Genomic DNA, 20,593 nt, shown 5'->3' on the forward strand with positions numbered 1-20,593 from the left:
TGTTTCTATGCTCTCAATGCTATGTATACAATACAGTATCTCCCTGTTCAATACAAAGGCTAAATTATTCAATCTCTATAGAGTTCAGTCAAGATTCAAGTTGTGTGACAAGTATGACATCCATAATATAAAATATAGCCTATTCGAAGAAGCTAACTGCTATAATAGAGAATTATTATATGTGAATCTACAACATTATACTTATTAATGTCCAAATGTGAGTAGTTTTGCTTCAATTATTTAATTTTCATAAAATAATTGCTTTATGACCCATAAGAAAAGTAAAAGCTTGCTTCAGGACATTTTACCATCATCCACCACAAGGTGTCAGTGCGTGCTTGGTACATTTCCCATTGCGTGTGGAACACACTTAAAATGTCACTTGTTATAGTACATCTCTTTTATGAAGTATTAAAATCTATAAATACAGATTGCCTCTCTTATGCCTCATTTTGAACGCAGCCATTGGTTCTAAATACACATTCAGGTTATTGCCATGTCCGAATGACTGCTTCAGTCATTTTGAAAAATAGTGAAGCAGGCCTCTTGCTGGTTCCATTTGGGCAAACGTGGTTATGATGTCAGTGTCCTTTCCCCCAAAAGCAGCTGTGTTTAAATAAACAAGCAGAGACAGAACCACTCCCAAAAAAAACCCTGCACAGCTTCTTATACCTAAACCTGATGGGTTAAGCAAGAGACAGTAAAGATAAATTAAGAACAAGAAAAAATGAAGTCTATTTCAGGATAAGAACATTGTTTTATGCAATCGTCATATCTCTGTTTTGTTCTAACTGGATGTTTTTGTGTGTTGTAGGTTACAGCAGAACAGTTAAATGATTCTTCCTTGCATCATAAACCAAGCATGACCATTTATAATCACTTGAAAAAATTGGCTTACATGAATGTTCGCACCAGGAACTAATTCGGTTGCATCATTGTTATCCAATAGTTGCCAACATGGTTATCCAATACAATATTTTTCTCATATACATGGCCACCTGACAAAATAAAGCACTTTGGGCACACCAGCTGGTCATTTAAGACCTGTTTCGTGCCTCTCGAGGCAGTATGGTGGTTCTCACAAAGGCTGGGCCCTCTGTATTTGTTTGGGGGCACTGCAGAGAGTTCAGGCCTCAAACGGGAGGGAAACGGACCAGCAGGCCAACAATAACACTTGCTAAGCACTTAGATGGAACACAGACAAATCCAGGGCTGCCAGTATGTCCCAGTGTGCATTGCAAAGCCAAACTATATTCCTATAGATAGAGCCATCAATGAACAACAAAGTACCTGCGTTCCTTTGTGCCTAAAGAAATTTTGCTAAAGATAACACATAAAATGTGTTTGAAATTTGAAACAGTCTCATCATGACATACTATGACATTTTTGCATGCCATATTGCAGTGGATTTTTCCCAGTTACCCCTCATCAAGGACAAGACGTCAAAGATTGGGCGCTCAAATATCTCGGAAAAACAGTGAAAGAGATCAAGTGGTTTTCTTTGCCTGCTAAAACAATGTAATTGATACTTTACAGTTGGCATGGACTTGGCCATGTGTGAAAGTGAGATTTGCTGTATTCTGTGGACACACGTGTACTGTATGAATATATACAGATAGAATGGGACACATAAAATAATCTTTCTGTCTTTGGTCTGTATCTCACTGAACTGTTTCTCTATATAGTTGGTCATTATGCAGTTTAAGTCAAGTTTTACACACTCATCATGTGCACAAAAATTACAACAGAACTGCACAATGTTGCCATAATTATACACAACACAAAGATAAAACAAAATCTGGTTGTGAAGTGTATAGTCACAAAAATTGCTGTTGTGCTGATTGATTGCATCATTCAGGTGGACGGGTACATTTGATATGCTGCTCCTTATCGGACCTCTTGTATCAGCTTGAAAAACATGGTTGCATGACATCATCTCCTTTTCGAAACTATGATTTCAACCAGTACAACATGAGCTCTTGCCATTATGTCAGCTGTTATTGTTAAAACTAGCCGTTTTTAAAAGTAAGGGTTGACTTTTACCCTTTCCTTCCACTGATGGTCTGTGACGCATGAGAACGAAATGTATAATATATACTGACTTTTAGCCATAGTTTCATTTTAAAGGTTTTGCATGTCATCATATTGTGTCATTCCTATAAACAGTTGTAGTGGTGGATGATGATATCGCCATGTAATAATCTTCTGCATTAATAGTTTGAATGTTTGTAAATGCCGTCTGTTAAGTTCTATTTTTGTAGTGTAATTCTATATATGGTACTGAGAGCTCTTTTCTGGCATACATGTGAATTGAGGAAGAAAAAAGATGTTGGAATGCAGAAAGAATTGTTACGCAAGCACGCTCATAGACACATACAGTTATAATTTGTACCTACAGTTTGTGATGTTTCCAAAGGCTCTGGAGATAGATTCAGACATTTGCATTTACATTAATGCATTTGGCTTTAATCCAAAGCAATTTACAATGCATTTAAGGTATGCATGTTTTTTTTGGAACAACACTAAAGACGTGGAAACAATTCTGCACTATAATTTTGGTGCAAATATGGTGTTGTAATGAATGTAAGATTTAAAACAACTGTCCACATGTTCCTCCCACATTGAAAATGCGGGCCATTGCCACTTCCTGTCTAAACCAGACAACTGACCAGCCCAGTGCTCCATCACTTTAATCACTGCAAAAAATACAACTTCTGTTCCATTCGTCTAGACCACATTAAAATTCCCTTTGATGCAACATGACATTTTACAACATTCAACATCAGTTTGTGCATTAGTCCACACTGCACACTATAATTCACATTTATTTAAAGTGCTTGCTATGGTTTCCACTGTGCAGAGTAGCACCAAATACAGTTTGTGTGATTCAATCTCCCTGAGGCAGCTGAGGCAGCTGGTCCTGCATGTCTGTTTAATGTACATTAATCTAATTTAATTTCAAGACTTTTTAGCATGTTCGCAGGTTTTTGGTGATCTTGCCTTGTTGTTTTTGATACACCGTTTACAGTTATAATCCTTATAGTTTCCTTGAAGAGGATTTGTGTTTTATAGAAACTGTGATTCAATTATTCAACTTCTCCTGACATATTGTAGCCTAACTGTGCGTTCACACCGCCACTGGCAAGAGCGTCAAAATTCGCTCTGGTTGCCCTGCCAACAATGCTGTACTAAGCGTTCAGACAGCTGTGGTGCCGAATTCCTACCCCTGCCAAATTATTACCCCCTTAGTACTGGTAGGTTTAGGATTAGGTGTGGGGGAGGGGTTAGGATTAGGGGTGGGGTTAGGATTAGGCAATCAGATAGCGACTTCAACGAGGGGGGTAATAATTCGGCACAACACCGGTTACTTTGATGCTCCCGCCAGCGGCGGTGTTGTGCCGAATTTCGACTCCTGCCAAATTATTACCCCCCTCGTTGAAGTCGCTATCTGATTGCCTAATCCTAACCCCACCCCTAATCCTAACCCCTCCCCCACACCCAATCCTAAACCTACCAATACTAAGGGGGTAATAATTTGGCAGGGGTAGGAATTCGGCACCACACCGGCAACCAGTTGGAATGTTAAAGTCCTCAACTTGAGAGGATTCCAGAGAACACAGAAAACAAATTGCTTAGCTGGAGAAAATAATGATAGGTCATAAATGTATAGAAATATATAGTTATAATATATATATATATATACATATATAGTAAATATATAGGTATACAGCAATTTCAGACATAGCATGCAAACAATGTCAGACACCTTGGTCCACGCATCATTTTTCTTATTTATGCTCCTGTACGCAAACAGGACCTGACTTCAACTCTCCTCAACGCCCACACCGTCCAAGGTGCGTTGCACCACTGCTCGCCGCCGGGTCACATTGAAAATGAATGGCTTCCTGTCACTTTGACGCTCTTGCTGGCGGCGGTGTGAATTCACAGTAATATCACAAGAATGTCACAATGTCATTCAATCACAACAAATGATTCAATGACTTACTTATGAGGCCACTTGTTTATTTGTCGCCACTAACCTACAGACTCCCTGAAAAATCCCCATCACTGCTCAGACTTTACTCGCCTGTCTAGAACACAGACAAGTGAGTGATAAGCAACAAACAGTGAAAAGCTACTCGACCATTTAGATTTGAAGACCGGAATTGACTGTCAACTTACGGAACGAACGCAGTGCCAGTTTCGTTTTTTTACGTAAGTAGAATAGGGAAAGCGTAGGACATACAGCATAAGCTTTTTGAAGAATACGGAAAGTGGAAGCACGTACACGGTGATCATTTGTGTTTATAAAGCATATATAGTTGTTTTTTTTTTTTTAAATGACCGATCGTTTCGCTAGATAAGACCCTTATTCCTCGTCTGGTATCATTTAAAGCCCTTTGAAGCTGCACTGAAACTGTAATTTTGACCTTCAACCATCTAGAGGCCATTGAAGTCCACTATAAGGAGAATAATCCTGGAATGTTTTCATCAAAAACCTTAATTTCTTTTTGACTGAAAAAAGAAAGACATGGACATCTTGAATGACATGAGGGTGAGTAAATTATCAGGAAAATTTTATTTGAAAGTGGACTAATCCTTTAATCTCTGGTGCCGTGCAAATGCCGAGACCGCCACACTCTTTTCAGATTGGGTGTGGTTTTTGATTAATTGACTTTTAGTTTTACAAATAAGGACAATGTTTGTAGGATGAACAAAAATGTTTTGGTCATCATATTAAAAATAACATGTAAATTGGATAATATTCAGACATTTGAGCTTTGAAGTGCTGGAAAAAGTTTTTTTATTTTATTAATTGCTTGAAAAAAAAAAAAAAGTGGGTCTGTCATGTCGAGGGAGTAAGATTGGATGACGTCTGCCATACCCTGGTTTTTGGTTAAATGACGCCACATAACTTAGCCTATAATTTATATAAATCATAAAAAGTTGAGCACATACCGTTCATCGTTGCTGGGGTCATTTTCCAAGTAGTGCTTACTGCAGAGCAAAATGACCTCCAGCTCCACCCCTTTTTGGAGCTCAAGGGTGGAGCTTAGCCTGTTTAATGGGTGGAGAGATAGGGTTATGGGTAGGGTTAGGGTGTGGTTGGAGGATGCAGCTCCACCCATCATGCCCACAGTAGGTCGAGAGAGGGGGAGCTGGAGGTTATGGCTCTGCAGTGAGTAGCCTCTCTAATTTTCGCTGGCACCCAGTCATTTCAAGGAATCCACTTGATGGATTTCGCGTGAGGACAAAAGTCTTTCCATCGCAGATTTCGGTCCAAGTCGGTCACGGGGATTTGCTGCTTTATGACCCCACCTTTATTCGTTCGTACAAAAATATAATGTAGCTTACATCAATTTTCCATGGCATCAGTTTTACAAACAGAAATATTTCATTTTTTAAAAGTAGAACAGATGCTGCTTCTCCATTTGACCAATTTCTGCGTTGTAGCCTAGTTGATTGTACTTGGGGTCACTGGGTTTACAGAGAATGTCCTGTAAATAAATCTAATGTGTGAAATCCTTCTCCACACAGTTAGACCTCCATTATCTTGGTCTTGCCAAAGACACAAGATTGCCAAGCCACAAAATAACCATTTTGCTTAAAAACCACATTATATTTAGTTTTCTTCATTTAGATTCCCACACGTGGATTTATTGATTTTTGGGGGTTGTTTGGCATTCATCTCTGGTGGGAGGTTTGGTCATCTTGTAAATCATTTGCCATAAAAATCCAGATGAGAAAAACACTGCACTACATCATGGTGGTCAGACAGCTGATACAGAGATCCATTATTGATATCATGACCTGCAAGAAATTAAATCAAGGATTACATATGGACTTGAGAAAAAACAGACAGTTAATCACAGCATAAGTCTAAGCCAACTTCACTGAACCATGTGACTCTTTTTAAAGGAAATATAATAGTATTAAAGGGTTAGTTCACCCAAAAATGAAAATGCAGTCTTTAATTACTCACCCTCATGACATTCCACACCCACACTTCGGAACACAAATTAAGATATTTTTGATGAAATCCGATGGCTCAGTGAGGCCTGCATCAATAAAGGCCCAGATATACTTCAAACAAAGTTTTTTTCGTTCTTCTTTTAGGGGTAAAACGAAGTTCAAAATGCGTGAGCTGCGATATACTGTAATCGAACATCTGACGCCGCCCACATTGCTGAGAGCGACGGTTAGATGAATATGTATACATGCTGTACACTTTCTTCTCAGTAACAACACCCGCAGAGATCTTACCTGAAGGAAATCAAACTCAAAATGAGTCAGAGAAGACTTCCACTCAAATGAAGGCGGAGCCTCAGTGCACACCTCCTATTACGTTATCGTCACAGACCAATGGTGGCATGAAGGTGTTTTGCAGCTGAAGCGAACTTTTCCTGAAAGTTCGCTTTGGCAAGCCGTTTCGAACTTCCAAAAAGAACACGAAACAAACTTCGTTTTGGTCTGATTTTGTTCGAAATGGCGTCACATCAGTTCGTTCTTCGATTTCGTTTGAAGTATATCGGGGCCTTTACACTCCCTTTTTCAATGCCCAGAAAGCTACTAAAAACATATTTAAAACAGTTCATGTGACTACAGTGGTTCAACTTTAATATTATAAAGCAACGAGAATACTTTTTGTGTACCAAAAATAACAAAATAGCGACTTTATTCAACAAGATTTGTTAAGCTTCGAAGCTTCATGAAGCAGTGTTTTGAAATCACCCATCACTAGATATTGTGGAATAAAGTCGCTATTTTGTTATTTTTGGTGCACAAAAAGTATTCTCATCGCTTCATAACTTTAAGGTTGAACCACTGTATCACATGAACTGTTTTAAATATGTTTTTAGTAGCTTTCTGGGCATTGAAAAAAGGAGTGTTATTGCTGGCGACGCAGGCCTCTCTGAGACATCGGGTTTTATCAAAAATATCTTAATTTGTGTTCTGAAGATGAACGAAGGTCTTATGGGTGTGGAACGACATGAGAGTGAGTAATTAATGACAGAATTTTCATTTTTGGGTGAACTAACCCTTTAATGAATTGTTTCGGCATAGAGACTCCAGAGGCTGTTTGGTGACCTCCCAATAGTGCTTCATGAACCCCAGTTATAGACATTAATGTGCTTCATTTGAAATACATTTGTTTCCATTACAGTGCTCATAAATCTCACACATTAATAAATAGCCAAAAAAGTGTATCTTAGATGATGATGTGATCTTCTTATAAACAGCACTGCAGTTTAAATGAGTGCATTAGAGGTTTGTTCTCTTTGTGTTCCAGGGAATTCTGTTGTGTGACTCATCATAGTAAGGGAGGTCTTTAATCTATTTTCTTTTTTTCTTTTTTTTTTCATATCTGAGCTGTAGTCCAGTGCTTTTATGGAGTACTGGGAGAGTTGTTGTGCTTGGAGGTTCCCTTAAGGGGGAAATGGCTTTTCTCTCCCTGCTCTGACATTTTAAAATGTCAATAAAATAAAAGCAAGGATTTTTGTTGCTAGCATTTGCTTTGTATCATAATTGTTAGTTTCAGTGTCATCCATGAGTCTAATCTGAGCACAATTGTGAGCAAGTAAACAATGAGACAAAAAATGATGTCAGAGATGTTTTGACATTCTGCAACAGAAGATTATTCAGAGAATATAGATGTATTTGATTAAGCAAATATCAGAATGTTTGCCATGGCTGACACAATCTTTGAGTGCATGTTGGCAATATATTTTTTTCATTACAAGCTGTCATGATTGTCATGTTTCTTTTTTTCCAAAGCATTTTACATTTTACTCTCCTGGACAGGGAGTCATCAACCCTTTGTAGTCCAAGAACACATTTAACTATTATATATTATTGCATAAAATAGTATTGCATTTCAGGCAGCATATAGCATGCATATAGTACTGATGTATTTAGTTAAAAACCTAGTATGTTTTAATGTGAGAGGGAATATTTAGCTGAAAAAAGATGACTTAATATTGTATTGTTGTTTAACACATGTTCATTTTTCAACAAAAATTGGTTTGGGATCAAACAACAATTGGTGGAATCCTGAACTAGACAATCCATCTATCATAATCCTGAACTTTTGGCACATCATCTAAAATGTTGCACATAACTCCATTATGTCACAAATCATTTGTAACATTATGAACACCGACCCTGACTGTATGCAACAAAGCTCGCTCAAGATATAGATGTATTTTAGTTATATAATCCTGAAAAATATAATATTTCATAAGAAATGTATAATAAGAAGAAATGTTTCTTGAGCAGCAAATCAGCATATCAGAATGATTTCTGAAGGATCATGTGACACTGAAGACTAGTAATGATGCTGAAAATTCAGCTTTGCCATCACTGAAATATATTACATTTTATGTATTCAAATAGAAAACAAATTGTAATAATATTTCAAATATTACTGTGGCCTTGATGAACATAGGAGATTTTCTTACCAACCACACATACCACGCCCCAAACATTTAAACGGTAGTGTATGTTTGCAAATGCACTTGTTTGCAGCACAATAGATGTTCTTTATTGAAATAATGTTCAGGACAACTTGTTACAACCAAAAAAAGGGACCAGACCATAAACTGTCAGTTTATATGAGCTGTTTAGTGATGGAAATCAGCAGATACCAGCAATTCAGCATGTGATGAATGAACACGATGTTCTGTTTGAGATTTTCACAGCTCCCTAATGAATAATACAATAGTATGTCTGTTTTTTATCATTCTTTTTTAATATAGTTGTTGCTTACAAATGAGTTTCTAGCCAAAAACGTTCAGTTTTAGATTTAAAGACTGAATTAATCGTGATGAACCATTTGACCCTTACCAATGACCTAAGATTTCTGAATGCTCACACCTGCATATTGAACTCACTCCATCATTTGTTTCATTAAATTTATTTATTGTGTTTTGGCTATCATGGATTTTTAAATTACATGTGAGAATGTGAATGAGTTTTGACTGTACAAGAATGAAATGGATAATGGGTCCATGAAGATGCATATGCACAAAGCAGTCTTTTCTGACTGCAAAGTAAGCATGGTTATATCTAGCTTTTCTGGGACTCTTTTTATTACTGCAGAATTCACAGAATACTAGCCACATAAGTAGGTTGCTCGAATAATCTTTTTAGGAAAATAAACAATAGTTATATATAGAAGCCAATGGCTTTAGTGAACCGGTCCTCTGATTACAGGTTTGTCATTTGAAAGTTTGACTGGGACAGTATTTACCTCCTAAAGAGAGCACAGAGTAATGAAATCTTTATTCTGAGTCTATGAGCTGCCAGTAAGTAAGAACATCATTGGGTGGAGTACACAAATGCTAAGCAAGGATATGGATGGCTTGGCAGTAGATCTTCTCTTCCTCACTCCCACTCTTCAGCTAAACAGCACCAGTCCATGAAGTGAATATGCATTGCAAAATGATTAAATATGAATTCATTTTTAAATATGAATGTGTTGGGATGTAAGGGTCTAATTAGCATAGGACTGGGTTAAGGCCAAAAAAAGATTTCATAGCATCTTACTACTGTAGTTCAGTTTGTGTAAAACAGCCTGAATGGTTCCTCCATTAAAATCCAATACTGTGCACAGCTGAAAGGAAATCCATAAGATTCCAAATATCCATTCACCTTACTCATCTGGCTTCGTGCATATTGTTTTATCATTTCCTTACCACATATAATGTCCAATCTCAAATTATGCAGTTAACAGTTATTTCTCTAATGATTGTTTAAACACATTTTGTCCCTCATACAGTATATGACATACTTTACTGACAGGTTATTGAAGGGTATTTCTGCAAAGCTGAGAAATATGAGTGCCACTCTAGTATCTCTGCACTTTTGCTGATTTATTGCAAATTACTATTTTGTGATAGTATAACATTTGTTCTTTTTATTTTGGCTATTACTGAGGGTGATAAACAGGTACATTGTCCTGGGTCCTATGAAAAGCAAGGTCCTCTATGGTATAATCCACTCACTGGGCCTGGTGGAGAGGAGGCAGCTCACGCTACACGTGAACACCACGATGCATGCATGTGATGCAGGAGCTGGCCAATAATGAGCCGGCATTCTGACGTAGAACACAGAAGCGCTACACTGTGTGTACTACGTCAACTGCGTAGGAGACTGACACGGAAGAGAAGAAATTGTTGAATAAAGTCGTTATTTTTTGATTGTTTTCTAAGCACAAAAGTATTCTCGTCACTTCAAAATATTAAGGTTGAACCACTGTAGTCACATGGACTATTTTGACAATGTCTTTACTACCTTTCTGGGCCCTGAAAGTGGTTGTTGTGTTGCAGTCTATCGGAGCCCAGATAGCTCACGGATTTCTTTAACAATATCTTAATTTGTGTTCCGAAGATGAACGAAGGTCTTACGGGTTTGGAGCAACGTGTCATAATTAATGACAGAATTTTCATTTTTGGGTGAACTAACCCTTAAGTACTGTTAAAATCAGATACTCTAATGCCGGTTTCACAGACAAGAATTAAGCCTAGTCTCAGACTAAAATGCATGTTTGAGCTGTCTTAACTGAAAGCAACTTGCACTTGCATGAGATATTACATCTCAAAATATGTCAGTGCCCTTTTTTTTAAATTGATGCACACCAATAGGCTAAAGGTTTTTTTTTGTTTTGTTTTTTAAGGCAAAATATCCATATTTAACTTATTATAAAGTAAAATAGTTAGCTTCCGCCAGACCGCCTTCGTCAGTTGAATACGGAAGCCGTTGGACGTAGTGTAAGTGTTTTGAACTGTGAGAGGTGTTACACTTTCTTCGTAAGTTGAATACAGAAGACGGTCTGGCAGAAGCTAAGTTATGTTACTTTATAACGTGTTAAATATGGATATACTTACACAAATGCATCGCTTCGCTTCAGAAAGCCTTTATTAACCCCCCGGAGCTGTGTGGAGTATGTTTATGATGGATGGATGCACTTTCTTGAGCTTCAAACTCATTGGTCCCCTTCACTGCCATTATAAAGCTTGGATGCATCAGGATATTTATTAATATAACACCGATTGTATTCATCTGAAAGAAGAAAGTCATATACACCTAGGATGGCTTGAGGGTGAGTAAATCATGGGGTAATTTTCATTTTAAAGTGAACTTATCCTTTATGTATGGTTTTCAGCTACTTTTTACACCTCTGCTTACATAGTAAACATCTCACTTCTGGACCAAAGAATGCATACGGAGTAACACTCAGTTCCAAGAAAACCTGCAAATTCACAGTTCAGTGGAAGAGGGGAGGAGAGTTGAAGGGGGAGTGGGGTCGTATGTGCGTCACGTTGCTTTTACTCAGTTTCCACCTGCCAAAGAAAACGATATGCCTCTAAAAAGCTTCTTAACTTGGCTCCACACACATGCTGGCAAATGGGCTCTTTGGACTTAAACACTTAACAAGTGTATCTGTATGAATAAGACAAGAAAAACATAATACAAAAACCATATCTCACTGACTCTCTACGCCTAAGCTGTTAGCTATACTGAGAAAGGTTAATTATGCCTATTAAAAAGGTTTTAGTCTCTACAAAGGTTATGCTATACATTGGATTATGACATTTGTCTTTTCTAAGGAGACAAAAATGCATCCAGTATAACATGGTATATTTTGCAATGCAACTAATAAAAAATAACCTATGATTAATTAGTGTTATTACAGTCCTGTCTTGAATACTTAATTCTGATCAGTCAGTAGTTTCTGAATAATTGCCGTTGTAGAACGTAGAACCGCCTATCCGGGAAACCCGTCTCTCCCCTGTCTATATAAGTAAGATTAAAAAAGTATTAAAAGTATTTCTGGTCAAAAATATTTTGTCTATTCATGTATTTTTTAGTTAAGTAGCAGTGTAATCTGTTGGGTATAAATAATTAATAAATAATGAATTGCTGTAATTGAATTACTTTTCGCTTGAAAGAGTAAAGTAAGGGATTACTCTTATTTTTTTCTGTAATTTAATTAGTTACTTTTGATGTAATTACATTAAATGCTGTATAGACTATAGAACAATTGGCTGCACTTTATTTTGCAGTATGTGCACTTACATGTACTAAGAAAGTACTGGGTGATATAAGGTAACTAAAAAGGATAGGATTAGTTCACTTTAAAATGAAAATTACCCCAAGATTTACTCACCCTCAAGCCTAGGTGTATATGACTTTCTTCTTTCTGATGAACACAATTAGAGTTATATTAATAAATATCCTGACACGTCCAAGCTTTATAATGGGTGTGAACATGGGTCAATGAGTTTGAAGCTCAAGAAAGTGTGTCCATCTATCATAAATGTGCTCCAAGGGGTTAATAAAGGCCTTCTGAAGAGAAAAAATGCGTTTGTGTAAGAAAAAATATCCATATTTAACACGTTATAAAGTAAAATAACTAGCTTCTGCCAGACCGCCTTCCATATTCAACTTACGAAAAAAGCATAACTGATGTCACATCAATTATGCTTTTTCCGTAAGCTGAATACGAAAGGCGTAAGACGTAACATAAGCGTTGAGAGGTGTTACACTTTTTCCGTAAGTTGAATACAGAAGGCGTAAGACATAACGTAAGCGTTGAGAGGTGTTACACTTTTTCCGTAAGTTGAATACGGAAGGTGTAAGATGTAACGTAAGCGTTGAGAGGTGTTACACTTTTTCCGTAAGCTGAATACGGAAGGCGTAAGACATAACATAAGCGTTGAGAGGTGTTACAGTTTTTCCGTAAGCTGAATAGGTAAGGCGTAAGACGTAACGTAAGCATTGAGAGGTGTTACACTTTTTCCGTAAGCTGAATACGAAAGGCGTAAGACGTAACGTAAGCGTTGAGAGGTGTTACACTTATTCCATAAGTTGAATACGGAAGGCGTAAGACGAAACGTAAGCATTGAGAGGTGTTACACTTTTTCCGTAAGTTGAATACGGAAGGCGTAAGACGTAACGTAAGCGTTGAGAGGTGTTACACTTTTTCCGTAAGCTAAATACGAAAGGCGTAAGGCGTAAGACATAACGTAAACGTTGAGAGGTGTTACACTTTTTCCGTAAGCTGAATACGGAAGGCGTAAGACGTACAGAAGCGTTGAGAGGTGTTACACTTTTTCCGTAAGCTGAATACGAAAGGCGTAAGACGTAACGTAAGCGTTGAGAGGTGTTACACTTTTTCTGTAAGCTGAATACGTAAGGCATAAGGTGTAAGACGTAACGTAAGCGTTGAGAGTTGTTACATTTTTTCCGTAAGCTGAATACAAAAGGCATAAGACGTAACGTAAGCGTTGAAGGTGTTACACTTTTTCCGTAAGCTGAATACGGAAGGCGTAAGACGTACAGAAGCGTTGAGAGGTGTTACACTTTTTCCGTAAGCTGAATACGAAAGGCGTAAGATGTAACGTAAGCGTTGAGAGGTGTTACACTTTTTCCGTAAGTTGAATACAAAAGGCGTAAGACGTAACGTAAGCGTTGAGAGGTGTTACACTTTTTCCGTAAGCTGAATACGAAAGACGTAAGGCGTAAGACGTAACGTAAGCGTTGAGAGGTGTTACATTTTTTCCGTAAGCTGAATACAAAAGGCGTAAGACGTACAGAAGCGTTGAGAGGTGTTACACTTTTTCCGTAAGCTGAATACGAAAGGCGTAAGACGTAACGTAAGCGTTGAGAGGTGTTACACTTATTCCATAAGTTGAATACGGAAGGCGTAAGACGAAACGTAAGCATTGAGAGGTGTTACACTTTTTCCGTAAGTTGAATACGGAAGGCGTAAGACGTAACGTAAGCGTTGAGAGGTGTTACACTTTTTCCGTAAGCTGAATACGAAAGGCGTAAGGCGTAAGACGTAACGTAAACGTTGAGAGGTGTTACACTTTTTCCGTAAGCTGAATACGGAAGGCGTAAGACGTACAGAAGCGTTGAGAGGTGTTACACTTTTTCCGTAAGCTGAATACGAAAGGCGTAAGACGTAACGTAAGCGTTGAGAGGTGTTACACTTTTTCTGTAAGCTGAATACGTAAGGCATAAGGTGTAAGACGTAACGTAAGCGTTGAGAGTTGTTACATTTTTTCCGTAAGCTGAATACAAAAGGCATAAGACGTAACGTAAGCGTTGAGAGGTGTTACACTTTTTCCGTAAGCTGAATACGGAAGGCGTAAGACGTACAGAAGCGTTGAGAGGTGTTACACTTTTTCCGTAAGCTGAATACGAAAGGCGTAAGATGTAACGTAAGCGTTGAGAGGTGTTACACTTTTTCCGTAAGTTGAATACAAAAGGCGTAAGACGTAACGTAAGCGTTGAGAGGTGTTACACTTTTTCCGTAAGCTGAATACGAAAGACGTAAGGCGTAAGACGTAACGTAAGCGTTGAGAGGTGTTACATTTTTTCCGTAAGCTGAATACAAAAGGCGTAAGACGTACAGAAGCGTTGAGAGGTGTTACACTTTTTCCGTAAGCTGAATACGAAAGGCGTAAGACGTACAGAAGCGTTGAGAGGTGTTACACTTTTTCCGTAAGCTGAATACGAAAGGCGTAAGATGTAACGTAAGCATTGAGAGGTGTTACACTTTTTCCGTAAGTTGAATTTGGAAGGCGTAAGACGTAACGTAAGCGTTGAGAGGTGTTACACTTTTTCCGTAAGCTGAATACGGAAGGCGTAAGATGTACAGAAGCGTTGAGAGGTGTTACACTTTTTCCGTAAGCTGAATACGAAAGGCGTAAGATGTAACGTAAGCGTTGAGAGGTGTTACACTTTTTCCGTAAGTTGAATTTGGAAGGCGTAAGACGTAACGTAAGCGTTGAGAGGTGTTACACTTTTTCCTTAAGTTGAATACAAAAGGCGTAAGACGTAACGTAAGCGTTGAGAGGTGTTACACTTTTTCCGTAAGCTGAATACGAAAGGCATAAGATGTAACGTAAGCATTGAGAGGTGTTACACTTTTTCCGTAAGTTGAATTTGGAAGGCGTAAGACGTGACGTAAGCGTTGAGAGGTGTTACACTTTTTCCGTAAGCTGAATACGAAAGACGTAAGAGGTAACGTAAGCGTTGAGAGGTGTTACACTTTTTCCGTAAGCTGAATACGAAAGGCGTAAGATGTAACGTAAGCGTTGAGAGGTGTTACACTTTTTCCGTAAGTTGAATTTGGAAGGCGTAAGACGTGACGTAAGCGTTGAGAAGTGTTACACTTTTTCCGTAAGCTGAATACGAAAGACGTAAGAGGTAACGTAAGCGTTGAGAGGTGTTACACTTTTTCCGTAAGCTGAATACGAAAGGCGTAAGATGTAACGTAAGCGTTGAGAGGTGTTACACTTTTTCCGTAAGCTGAATACGAAAGACGTAAGAGGTAACGTAAGCGTTGAGAGGTGTTACACTTTTTCCGTAAGCTGAATACGAAAGGCGTAAGACGTAACGTAAGCGTTGAGAGGTGTTACACTTTTTCCGTAAGTTGAATACGGAAGGCGTAAGACGTAACGTAAGCGCTGAGAGGTGTTACACTTTTTCCGTAAGCTGAATACGGAAGGCGTAAGACGTAACGTAAGCGTTGAGAGGTGTTACACTTTTTTCGTAAGCTGAATACGAAAGGTGTAAGACGTAACCTAAGCACTGAGAGGTGTTACACTTTCTTCGTAAGTTGAATCTGGCGGAAGCTAGATATTTTACTTTATAACTTGTTAAATGGATATTTCAGAAAGCCTTCATTAACCCCCTTGAGCACATTTATGATGGATGGATACGTTTTAAAGTGATCTAATATTTTAAGGTTAGGTTTAGGGCTAGATTCAGGGTTAGTACAGTTATTACCCAGTTATTGTAATTATTGTTCCACATATGTACATGTGGAACAGGACTGTAGAATAAAGTGCTGCCGAACAATTCTTTAACAAAAACAATAGTGAATTTAACATCAAAATTTAACATCTATGTTAAAATGTGTTTTTATGTAAACTTTTCCTTTTAAAAATTTAAGTCAGTTCAAGAATAATTTATGCAACTTTATATTATTTATTTGATAGAATTAAAAGACAATTTCATGTCTATCCTTGTATTGTTCAAGTTGTAGAGGTATTTAGAAAGTAATTAGTTAAAATTAGAGTTAAAACAGTAGCATATACAGAGAGTGTAAGAAAGTGAGCTAGCCTCATGCTGGCAGGAGATATGCCGTGTTCAGGTGATAATATTGAGCAGAGCACCTTGCGCTTGCCTCCTGAATCACAGTATAAAAGCCAGAGGCAGCAGTGGACGGGATGAGAGATCTCCATCAGGATAACTGAGACTCGCAGAGCTGCTCCGCACACTCATTCAGATACGAACAAGTAACGGTACGATGTTGATGCAGGACATTTATATAAACTTTTTATATAGGCTACAATGTATATTTTTTTAGATATAATTAAAATATATTTTTTGTCTCTCTTTGTAACAGTTATATTTCATGTAATTGTTCATGAGTATTATTTTACTTGCAGATAATCACTGATAAGTCACCAAAAAGAGGGATGAAGACCATCAACTTTTTTACCGATTTGTTTCTTATATTCGTAGCCAGTGATGCGAGCGCTTGGATTATCAGAAATGCGACTGAAACACTCGCCGGAACCAATCTCACTATCAATAAATCGGAAATGGGTGATCACGGATTGGCATCAATACCCAAATCAAGGCGAAAACGGTACATTTCGCAGGGTGACATGATAGCAATTCTGGACTATCACAACAAGGTGCGCGCGAATGTTTTCCCACCTGCAGCAAACATGGAGTATATGGTAAGCAACCCACCCATCCCTTTAATCTTTCCAAATAAACAATATGATGTATTTTACCCCTCATTATCAACACTAGCTATATAAAGCTGATTAGATTGATATGCGGTGCTGCATATAAATCATTCGACAGCTCCTCCTGCTGGATACAATAAAATATTAAAATAGTTTATTATAATAGTATCAAACCATTTAATCCCAAATAAATGTACTTCAAGACACTATTTTGTGTCTTGATTTAATGTAAACATTTTTACGTGGGTGGTGTAAATAGTCACATGACTAGAACTGTTTAATCCCAGTTTGTTTGTAATTATTACAATTATTAAGTGTTATAAAGTCAAAGTATTCTGGGATTATCAGTCCTTGGCATTATATATACATTCATAATCATGGCATTATAGGCCTACATAATATTAATATAGGCCTAGTGATTGAACATTTAGTCACATAACCAGAAATGTTTAATCCCATATATAATCCCATTTGTGTGTGTGTGTATATATATATATATATATATATATATATATATATATATATATATATATATAATGTGTGTGTGTGTGTGTGTGTGTGTGGCATTAAACATCTTTGGTCATGTGACTAAATGTTTACATAAATATAGCTATTTAGTCACATGACCAGAGATGTTTTGGACTATATATACTGTATATACACACATGCATGTATTTATTTAACAAAAATATATACTATTTATATATAAAATATTTATATTTATATATAATATAAATTATGTAAAAATTTCTTAAATGAATACATGTATGTGTGTGTATTTATACATAATAAATATACACAGTACACACACTTACTGCATATTATGTAAACAAAGTTTTATTTTGTTATTTATTTTTATTTATATATATATATATATATATATATATATATATATATATATATATATATATATATATATATATATATATGGCATTAAACATCTTTGGTCATGTGACTAAATGTTCACATGAGATCACTAGGCTTGTTCGAGATGTACAACACTAGCCTGCCACCGGCTGGCGAGATCTGACGGTTGCAGGTCGGGGAAGAGTACAGAGGCCCTGTCCCAAATGGCACACTTCATGTGCACTATCGTTCTTGTGGACTTACAATGGCCACTGTATGCGCGTTAAGTCTGTTAAGTCCACAAGACCATAGGGTGTCCCATTCGTCATTTAAGCTTAAAGAAGGGTGCTCGTGAGTGCCCCCTTTGCAGCTGCTATGCGCCCTCGATGCGCACTTCTGCTGAGCCCGCAAGACTGTGAGCTACGCAGAGGACTTTACCCGGCAGTCAAAGCGGCATAACGTCATGAAAGTGCGGACTCAGAGGAAGACCGTGAGGGTTTAGGGTGCCATTTGGGACAGGGCCCTAGGCGGCTGGTCTCGTTTTGCTCTTGCGGTACTTTGATGGCATATGTGATCGTAAGGCGGCTGCAGCGCCGATCAAAGTCGGACAAATTTTCTAAACACAATGCCGATCATTGCGGCACCGCATTAATTCGAACTAAAGCCTACTGTGATTTCATGTGAATATTTAGTCACATGACCAGAGATATTTAATCCCAGTTTGTCCCTCAAAAAAAAATTTTGTTGGGCAGTTTCATCTTATTTGACGTGGATTTTATATGCTTTCCTCCATGGTAAAATTAATAATGTTTTTTTTTTTAATTGTACACAATTACCAATTATTATGTTTTTATATATATTTTAGCTTTGGGATGAAGGCCTGGCCAGGTCAGCAGAAGCTTGGGCAGCTACCTGTTTTTGGGAACATGGACCTCCTTACCTTCTCCGATATCTGGGTCAAAACCTATCAGTCCGAACTGGCAAGTAAGTCTTGCAGGTGAACAGTTGTTTACTACTGACACAGAACAACCTTACAGATCTTTATTGTTCCTTGAATAAAGAAGAATGGTGCTCATTAAAGACTTGAAATGTCACTTTGGCAGCATTATCAAATTACAAACAATGAACAAGATTCAAGGCGACAGGCCAGACCAGAATTTTGTGTTTTGGATACAATCCAGTGTTTTTTGTTTTTTTTCCTAAATTGCACCCAAATTGTTTCTGCTCCTGCTAGTTACCGCTCCATTCTTCAGATGGTTAAACCTTGGTATGATGAGGTCAGAGATTATGCGTTTCCATACCCGCGTGACTGCAATCCCCGCTGCCCGATGCGCTGTTATGGACCCATGTGCACACATTACACACAAGTGAGTTTGGTTGCAAGTCATAATTCAGATTAAGCAAACAGTAAAAACTGGCATGTCTGATGCTATCTGAATGTTACAGATGGTGTGGGCGTCATCAAACAGAGTTGGATGTGCCATCCAAACCTGTTACAATATGGTAGTGTGGGGTGCCGTGTGGAGGGAGGCAACGTACTTGGTCTGCAATTATTCCCCAAAGTTAGTCATGTTTTGTGACTCTAGCCAGATCTTACACCCTACGAGAGCACAGAGTACCATTCTTAGTCTGATAATGCCGGCACATGACTAAAGTCTTTGTGGCATATTTTTAAAATAATCCTATTTTTTAGGGGCAACTGGATTGGTGAAGCACCTTACAGAGTCGGTGTGCCATGCTCAGCCTGTCCTCCAAGCTACGGAGGTTCATGCAGCAACAACATGTGCTTTCCTGTCGTCAACTCAAACTTCATGTACTGGTTTAAATAAGCTGTCTGTCACATGTTTAACAATATTGATTGCATTTTTACAGTGATGTGCTGTGTAATATATCTTTTTAAATCTATATGCATTTTGTACAGCAGATTTAGCTGCTTTTTTTGTATGTGATGATACTATCGATTCCAGAAATGGTGCTAATGTTAATACAATCTTAACATGACTGTTTTAGTATCAGCCATCATATTGATGCTCATGGATAGTAGTTATATTTTCTTCTGGTGCACAGATCAAGTCTGTACTGATCACTCTATATAATAATGTTTATATTCCACTTTTATAGCCTACACATTAAGTCCATTACGTCAGGGTTTTTCCAAGGTGCTTAGACATAAAACATTCAAGCTATTTTGTGTTTTTATAGCTGTCCATGTATTTTCAGTAGCAAAAACCGCTCTGAGGTTTTTGTAATGATAACGTTGAACGTATTTTCAGCCTTTTTATTTGGTCATGTAAAGTTCTATTATATTATATGTTGTGGTGTGTGTGTTACATTAAACTGTAGTTTGGCAGTTCATGATAAATGATCATGGAATGGTGCTCTTCTGTGTCAAGGATTGCTACTCTGAATTTGATTTGCTTTTCTCTTTACATAATGTTTGCTGAACAGTACTGTTGCCATGGTTATACTTACATGACCTCAGATTGTGACCTCTACCTAACTCCACATCCTAGTTTTTTAGTTCTCTTGGAGAGAGGAGATGCATCTAAGCTATTAAATTTATATGAATGTGCAATTTCATGAATTTGTATGATATATAATACATTATTTTTTGCCAGCATATCTTAACTAACAGTTCTTTCAATTGGTGGCTCACTGAGATGATTAATAACAGATATTTGTTATACATTCCCAGCACATAGTAGCAGTGTTTTCTTCTTCTTCTTCTTTAAATGAGAGATATATGTAGATTGTATGCCCTTAAATTAATTTATCACCCTATACACAAGATATAGCACATATTGCACTGTGACCCAATATGCAGTTGGTGTTTCTACAGTTTTGTTCTGAAAATATAATAAAGAAGTCTTTACTACGTGTGAGTGTTTGTTTTTGGGTACAGTCATATAGAAAGACAGTGTACTTTTATTATTATGAATGGGATAAAGTGCAAGGCACAATATGGTGGAATA

The 20,593-nt window shown here is 37.6% G+C and overlaps 1 protein-coding gene across 1 annotated transcript; it reads left to right on the forward strand.

Moving 5' to 3' along the window:
* Positions 1-16,089: 16,089 nt before the first annotated feature.
* On the forward strand, positions 16,090-20,489 carry pi15b (peptidase inhibitor 15b). Its single transcript, XM_048164935.1, has 6 exons — positions 16,090-16,319; positions 16,467-16,763; positions 18,487-18,605; positions 18,856-18,988; positions 19,068-19,183; positions 19,315-20,489. Exons 2-6 carry the CDS (start codon positions 16,497-16,499, stop codon positions 19,448-19,450), a joined length of 771 nt encoding a protein of 256 aa, XP_048020892.1. The 5' UTR covers positions 16,090-16,319; positions 16,467-16,496; the 3' UTR covers positions 19,451-20,489.
* The last annotated feature ends 104 nt before the right edge of the window (positions 20,490-20,593 follow it).

This window comes from Megalobrama amblycephala, linkage group LG17 (genome assembly GCF_018812025.1).
Source record: "Megalobrama amblycephala isolate DHTTF-2021 linkage group LG17, ASM1881202v1, whole genome shotgun sequence".
Lineage (NCBI taxonomy): Eukaryota > Metazoa > Chordata > Actinopteri > Cypriniformes > Xenocyprididae > Megalobrama > Megalobrama amblycephala.